The sequence below is a fragment of the Garra rufa genome, chromosome 16 (assembly GCF_049309525.1).
Source record: "Garra rufa chromosome 16, GarRuf1.0, whole genome shotgun sequence".
Classification (NCBI taxonomy): Eukaryota; Metazoa; Chordata; class Actinopteri; order Cypriniformes; family Cyprinidae; genus Garra; species Garra rufa.
The window spans coordinates 14,641,396-14,649,787 of record NC_133376.1 but is presented as its reverse complement, the minus strand read 5'-3'; the positions used below and the strand labels follow the sequence as shown (position 1 = coordinate 14,649,787).

Below are 8,392 nucleotides of genomic sequence, written 5' to 3'. Positions count from 1 at the left end.
TCATTTAACTTTAAAGGCGATTTTCTCAATTTATTCATTTATTTATTTTTTTGGCACCCTCAGATTCCAGATTTTAAAATAGTTGTATCTCGGCCAAATATTGTCATATCAAACCATTCATCATTGGAATGCTTATTTATTCAGCTTTCAGAGATCTCAGTTTCATAAAATTGACCCTTATGACTGGTTTTGTGGTCCAGGGTCACATGATATTTTAGCCAGAGAATTACAAGATTATCATAAATCAACAATTATTATTAAACTATTGCAACTAGCAACTTAATTCACTTAATATGTGTTCTGTTAGTTTCCTCTTTTTGTGTAGCCTAAGTTATAAGGAAATGTGTGCCTTTTTATCATTTGAGTCACAGTTGCTAAAAGTTAGCTAAAAATAAAGATAAAGTTTAAGGGTAGTCTGAAAAGTTGCTAAATCTAGCAACAAAATTACTACTGTCGCTAATGTGTTACTGCGCACGCGCAGAACCAAAATTCGTGTTTTTCTTGTCAGCTGGGTGGACCCAATAGGTGGACCCACGGTCTCACGGAACTGTTTAACACTTTTGCTTCTCAATATTCATAAGCCTTCGTCTCTAGAGGATAAAACAGCAACGTACGCTTAATTAATATTTATAAGTAGGCTTTAGCTATTGGAAGGACATTAAAAACATTACTCCAATAATATTTACCTTTTTTAAAGTACGTTCCGAACTCCGCCCTTCTTGCTAAAGACAAACTTACTTTGGGTTTGTACCACGAGTAGTTAAACAACTTCTGGACCATCAATACTACTTGTATGTCATTTCTCTTTGAGAAGGAAACACCTAACAACGCCAACTGTAAGTTATTTACTTTTTTGATCATCATAATTGCATCAACGTAATGTGTTTTTTAGTCATCCGAAAGAAAAGTGCTTTAAAAAAAACAAACAAATTAGCCTATTTAGTTTTAAACGTGACTGAGATGGATTTAGATAAGATGTCAGATGACTGTGTCATTGCCACTAAACAGAAAATCGATTATTCTTTGTGTTGTTTTGGAAATTACTGGGAAGTAACGTTAACGTTAACTCTGGTAAAAATGAGGTTTTGTCTCATTTTTAGATGGAAGTGACAGTCGAAGACTAAAACATTCATAATATAAAACAAGAGAAGATAGATTTTCAGTCTTTTTTTAATAATGTGCTGTCATGGGCATGTCCCAGGCAGAAACACTGACCTACTTTCTAGGATACTACGATCAAACAGTTGACTCATGAGAGTCCCAGCCTTAAAATATCAAGCTGTCAGATGTTTGTAAATCTAGATATCTGTGATCTTTATGGCTGTTATACATCTAGATTAAGCGAACAGCGAACAAGCTATCTTTTGGTGCGATATTTGGTACATTGCACTTGTTATTTTACACTAGGACGAGCTTTAGAGGAAGTGTCCTTGAAAACACATACTGTATTTCTGGGTAAATCCCTTACAGGTATACAATAGTCATCCTAAAGAACTGTATGAGTCATTTTTATAAATAGTCGTAGTAACATGAGTTTGCGTTTGTGAAGGTGTGGTTGTATTATAATATAACAAAATATTGGAAAAGGGAAATAACACTTACAGTAACTCAGTTCAAATATAAAATGACAATTTCCTCATGTTGTATTTTTTTGAATTGATAGAAAATGTGTCAATGTGACAAACAGTCTGTAACATTTATTAAGATTGCTGGAAATGTAAAGCATGATTTATCAGTATCTGTTTCTTTTGTGTCTCTTTTAGTGACCATGTCGGACTGTGTGGACGCCAAACCAGGGAATGGCAAAGAGTATGTGGGATTTTGATTTATTAATTACAGAAATTGAATTACAAGCAACAGATACATGAAAGGAATAGTTAGCCAAAATTGAAACTTTTAATTGAAAAATAGATGAGTTTGTTTCTTCATCTGAACAGATTTGGGGAAATTTAACATTAATCATAACTTAAAAAAATTAAAAATTTACTGAAAATGTACTCATCCTCAGGCCATCCAAGATGTAGATTAGTTTGCTCGGAGAAATTACACAATTTCATCCCTTGCTCACCAAAAGATCCTCTGCAGTAAATGGGTACCGTCAGTATGAGAGTCAAAATAGCTTATAAAGTCCATTAATGAATATATTTTAAAGCAAAAAGCTGTGTGTTTGTAAAAAATAAATCCATGAAACCTGGCTAAAATAGAGTTTTCTATCCATAATATTGCTTTTTCCAGTGAAAAAGTCATGTTGTCTGAAATATGCATAAATCAGAAATATTTTCAAGTCCTAAACAGTGGATTTTGATGTGAGAGGACAACACTGGAGGAACCGATATTATATGATATGGATGTTAATAATGTTTTATTAGCTGGACTCTCATATTGTACTATTAATAAAAATAATAGATTTTTTTGGAAATAAGCATTACTTGCTCAGCAATGGATCCTCTGCAGTGAATGGGTGCCATCAGAATGAGAGTCTAAACAGCTGATAAAAACATCACAGTATTCCACAAGACATTAAATCTGGAGTTTGGAGTCTGTAAAGTTATCGTGATGTTTTTGTCAGCTGTTTGCACTCTTATTCTGACGGCACCCATTTGCTTCAGAGGATCCATTGGTGAGCAAGATGAAGCAAACTCATCTACATTTTATATGTCCTAAGGTTAAATAATACTTTTCAGCTCATTTTCATTTGTGGGCGAATTATTCCTTTAAGTCAAAATTAGAGTGACCTATTGTTGTTAAAGAACTTACTGACTAAAATAGTCACATTGTGAAAGTAACTTCTGACTAACCACTTTTTAATTACCACTTCCTGAAGTGACTGTAAATTATTTCCACATTAATTATGAATGCATCATAAAAGTGTCTTTGTTTGCACAGGAGTTCAGGTCTCACAGATGCCGGAGTCGATGTGACGGATGCCAAACCACATTCAGATGTTTTTCAGTACAACATGAACTACCCCAGTGTGGGACAATGTGTTATCATCAACAATAAGAACTTCCACAAACAAACAGGTAGAAGCTGGGACTACCACTAATGAGTTAGTAATAATATTCTTATATTTTTTTATGGATTAATCCTTTTTTTTTTAACAGGAATGGGAGTTCGTAACGGGACAGACCAGGATGCAAAGAATGTGGTAGAGATCTTCTCAAAGCTAGGCTTCAAAATCAAATTTAACAATGATCTGACTGTCGTACAGATGAGAGATGTGTTAATTAAAGGTACTGCGAGATGCTGACTGAGTCTAAGAGTGATTGGTTACAATAATTAAATCAATCAGACTTAAACTCATGATTTCTTCCATCCTCAGCGTCTCAGGAAGATCACAGTCATTCGGCCATGTTTGTGTGTGTGTTGCTGAGTCATGGAGATGATGGAATGATATTTGGCACAGATGGCTGTATCGAGCTGAAGAAAGTGTTTGCGCTCTTCAGAGGAGACCGCTGCAAATCACTGGTGGGGAAACCCAAGCTTTTCTTCATTCAGGTGAGCTGAATTATAAATGTATTTCTTGTTCAAAATGTTATTTTAGTATAGTTGCTATACTATTATAGTCTTTGTTAATATTTTAATTCGATTTATACTTTCTGTTTTTATTTTAACTGTCATTTTTATAATTATTTTAATTTATAATGTAAATGATATAATATATATTATAATATACACTACCAGTCAAAAGTTTTTGAACAGTGAAATGTTTTTTAAAGAAGTCTCTTCTGCTCACCAAGCCAAAACAGTACAATTTTTAAATAACTGATTTTATAGCTACATTTTTAGCATCATTACTCCAGTCACATGATCCTTCAGAAATCAATCTAATATGCTGATATGCTACTCAGAAACATTTATTATTATTATTATTATTATTATGTTGAAGACATACATTTGTCATATAATATTCACATACTTTATCTGAAATAGAAATCTTTTGTAACATTATTAATGTCTTTATCATCACTTTTGATCAATTTAAAGCTAAATGAAAGTATTAATTTCTATAATTTCTCCATCCCCCTCCCTCCAAAAAATGATACTCCAAGGCTGGTATAGTGTATAATGCTACAAAAGCTTTTTATTTCAGATAAATGCTGATCATTAGATCTTTCTATTCATCAAAGAATCCTGAAAACTGTTTTAAATATTGATAATAATAATAAATGTTTCTTGAATAGCAAATCAGCATATTAGAATGATTTCTGAAGGATCATGTGACACTGAAGACTGGAGCAATGATGCTGTAAATTTAGCTTTGATCACAGGAATAAATTACATTTTAAAATATATTCAAATAAAAACTGTTATTTTAAATGGTAAAAATATTTCACAATATTACTGCTTTTGCTGTATTTTGAATTAAATAAATGCAGGCTTGGTGAGCAGAAATACTTTATAAAACAAAAAAATCTTTTGACTGGTAGTGCATCTATATAATTTTTCATTCTTCTTTAATTTATTAGTATTCATTCATTTAACTTTAGTTAATTTAGTACTTTAGGTTAAATTAATTAGAAATGAGAAATGTTGCTTTGGGAGCTAGCTGAATAAATGTGTTTTATTTATTTTATTTAATCACTTGCTGTTCATTTTTTACATTTCAAATAACTTTGATGATATTAATGGTTTTCAGTTACCAAAATCTCCTTTGCTTGACACAATATTGTACAATTAATAAAAACAATCAATTTTTTTGTAGAATCAAGCATTACACTACTTGCTCAGCAATGGATCCTCTTCAGTGAATGGGTGCCATCAGAATGAGAGTCTAAACAGCTGATAAAAACATCACAATAATCCACACGACATTAAATCTAGAGTTTAGAGTCTGTGGAGTTATTGTGATGTTTTTATCAACTATTTGGACTCTTATTCTGACGGCAGCCATGCACTGCAAAGAATCCATTGCTGAGCACCTCATCTACACCTTGGATGGCCTGAGGGAAAAATGAATTTTCAAGGCAATATTTATTTTTGTGTGCACTATTCTTTTAAAAACGAACAATTCCTTTTTGTATTTCCTTTTTTTTTTTTAACTAGACTTTTGTTTACTAACATGCAGAGATGCAAATTATATGACCTTAAAAGCTTCCACTATTTTGAGATAAATTGCTTTTATGTGAACTGCAAAGTGTACTGGACTGAAACCTTGATAATGAGTTTTAAAGGCTAATTTTGATTTCACAAGGTGTTTAAATTCATAGTTTTAATTGAGTGTGTTTGTCCTGTGTATTTCCAGGCTTGCAGAGGCTCAGATCTAGATGGTGGAATTGAGACCGACAGTGTAGGTGAAGGGGAAACACAGCGGATTCCTGTTGAGGCAGATTTTTTGTATGCCTACTCCACTGCACCAGGTAACTAATATCCTATTTTAATAAATTTACCAGTTAAGAAAATGCGCAGATGTAAATAACCCAAATATCTTGTCTGATGTCTTTCCTCAGGTTATTACTCCTGGAGGAACGTTGCTAATGGTTCCTGGTTCATCTCTTCCCTGTATGAGATGCTGTTAAAATATGGCAAGCGACTGGAGATCATGCAGATCATGACACGTGTCAACCACATGGTGGCGCTGAACTTTGAATCTTCGTCCAATCTGCCAGGATTTGATGGCATGAAACAGATACCGTGCATTGTGTCTATGCTGACCAAAGAACTCTATTTCCCTTAATAATTCATGTGTATTTTACTGATTAAGTAGTAGTGGAATAAGAGCACTTTTAATAATTTTTTCATATTATGTAGCTATCTAAAGCACTGCAGACTTCAGCCAAAACAGGAAAACGGGATATTCTAAGGGAAACACTGGATTTTAATGTATTATTATCTAATCATGAGTGTTTAAAATTATCTGTATCTTTTTCATCATGGTGTGTGTGAAATGTTTACAGTGCTGGATTTGACACAGACAACTTTTTTTTTTTTGCACACATAGTCTGCTTGTCATTTTTCTTGCCGGTTCTCAGGTTTATCGTCAGTATGCATTAAAGATTATTTTACAAGGACGTAATTCTGAACATAAACACTATCACAAATGTATATTATGATAAATAAACATTTTACTTTGGTATTTAGTTTGTGTGCTTTGTGTAATTCGCTTTGGGATTCTAAAGTTGAGCAAAATGCAGAAAAGCAGGTCTACTAAAAAACATTAATGCATATGTACACTACTAGTCAAACGTTTTTAAAGGGGGTCTAATGCTGTTTTAAAGAGTTGGATTCTCATGCTAAACATGGCCAAAGTTTCAAAAAACGATTTGGACGCATATCAGAATATTTGCCGAATACACACTTCTGGGTTTCTTCCAAGTTTCGGTACGTTTTTTCGTCCTGAAGGGTGGAACTCATGACATTTCTCCCGAAAGCGCGCGCCCGCGCACACATCGACCAGAGCGAGAGCAAGGTGCGCCCATCATCACAAGACTTATTCGGGAAGAATGTCTCTAAAGAAGTGTGGTTTTGGTTGTAAGACAAAGATAACCTTGCTCAGCTTCCCGAAGAACCCAGCATTACTTGAACAGTGGATTTCCGGGGCAGAAACTGAGTTTTGCAAGTGTGTTTGTTGACGAACGTTTTATAAACAAGGCCCAGTTCGACGCTGGATTTGCACATTGTTTGATACTAAAAGATGGAGTGGTCCCAAAAAATAAAAGATCCCGGTCATGATTCAGAACTGCAAATGGTAAGTGAAACGGCATCAAATGTCTTTTGTTGGCAATCTGCAATTCTGCATTTGGCACGCGAGTTCTGTTTTTTTTTTTTTTGTCAATCTTTAGCTCCGCCCACGGCGCGCCTCCAGGGGCTTGGCTGTTTTCGGAGAGAATCGTAAATGTTTCTTTTGTAAATATGATAAAACTAAAGACTTTTTGGAGATATGAAGGGTGCAGTACTACTCTATAGGTACTCAAGATTAACATAAGATTGGGTGAAACTCAATTAAAAGATTTTGAACTTTCTATTTATCAAGGAAACTGAAAAGAAAATAATTATAACGTTAGTTTCAACAACAATAATAATAATAGTTGTTTTTGAGCAGCAAATCAGAATATTGTGTGACTGGAGTAATGACGCTAAAAATTCAGCTTTGAAATCACAGGAATAAATTACACTTTAACATATATTCAAATAGAAAATGGTTACTTTAAATAATAAAAATATTTAAAAAATCTACTGTTTTTGCTGTACCTTGGATCAAATAAATGCAGGCTTAGTGAGCAGAAGAGACTTTAAAAACATTAAAAACCTTACTGTTGAAAATCTTTTGCACACTACTGTTCAAAGTTTTTTTTAAATTAATATTTTCATTAATAATAATTAAATTGCATTAAATTGATCAAATGTAAAAGTAAATAATTAATAATGTGTAAAAACAGTATCATGGTTTCCACAAAAATATTAAGCAATGACAATATTAACACTGATAATAATAAGAAATGTTTTTGCACACCAAATCAGTTTATTAACACCAAATAATCAGTTATTTAAACTATTAAAGTTATTATTAAAAAAAATACACTTTTCAAATGTGTCTAAAACTTGACTTAATTCCTCTTCTTGAAAGCACTGTATTTTAGTTTCATTGAAATATACTAGTATAGTTTTAAGTAATAATTTGAATCTATCTATCTATCAAGGATAAAACTTTTTTAATGGTTTTAGTTCATTATCCTCTTTGAGTGACTTGCATCACGAGATCACGCCAGTTTTAACCACTAGGTGGTGCTTTGGTCTTAGATCCCAGCCGAGTGCTTAAAAACAAGGTGTGTTCCTGAGAAATGCAATAGAAAGCAGAACAGCTCCCTGAAACTTTACCTTATTTCTGTTTCAGTCTTGTTTCTCAACCATTCTTCAAGCTGTTTCCTTTTCGTGTTTGTTTAATTCGAAAATAGACTATACAGGGGGAAACAGGAATGATTTAATAAAAGATGACTGATTTTAGAAACGCTTTAGGGTTGTTTTGCAATTATATCACTCTTGCAAGGAATATATGAGTCCAATGTATTATTTAAATGGGGTTTGTGTTGTTAGAGTCGGTGTGTTGCATCATGCGCTGGGAGTTGCAGGGCTTGGCAGGATAGATAAGATATGAGACTCTCTCTCTCTCTCTCTCTCTCTCTCTCTCTCTCTCTCTCTCTCTCTCTCTGCGTGAGTGTGTGTGGAAAGACACAATGAGGATAGGATTGCACAGCTATAATGCTTTTAACAACTTGTATTGCTACTCTTCCAACTACAGTCACGGACAGAACTATTATGTGCACATGTAAAAACATACAAAAGATGAATGCAATGTTATGACAAATGCATACAGCAGTACACAACATCTGCATGTTAGTATATAAGTAAAATATATCACGTATGAAGTCTCCGAAACAAGAAACTCTTGTCA

General features: G+C 33.4%; 1 protein-coding gene across 1 annotated transcript; it reads left to right on the top strand.

Annotated features, from left to right (window-relative positions):
• Nucleotides 1-538: 538 nt before the first annotated feature.
• Nucleotides 539-6,024, top strand: casp3b (caspase 3, apoptosis-related cysteine peptidase b). The gene is made up of 7 exons (XM_073820012.1): nt 539-836; nt 1,764-1,809; nt 2,887-3,023; nt 3,105-3,233; nt 3,323-3,498; nt 5,246-5,360; nt 5,451-6,024. The coding sequence occupies exons 1-7, from the start codon at nt 794-796 to the stop codon at nt 5,675-5,677; spliced, it is 873 nt and encodes a 290-aa protein (XP_073676113.1). The 5' UTR covers nt 539-793; the 3' UTR covers nt 5,678-6,024.
• Nucleotides 6,025-8,392: the final 2,368 nt, after the last annotated feature.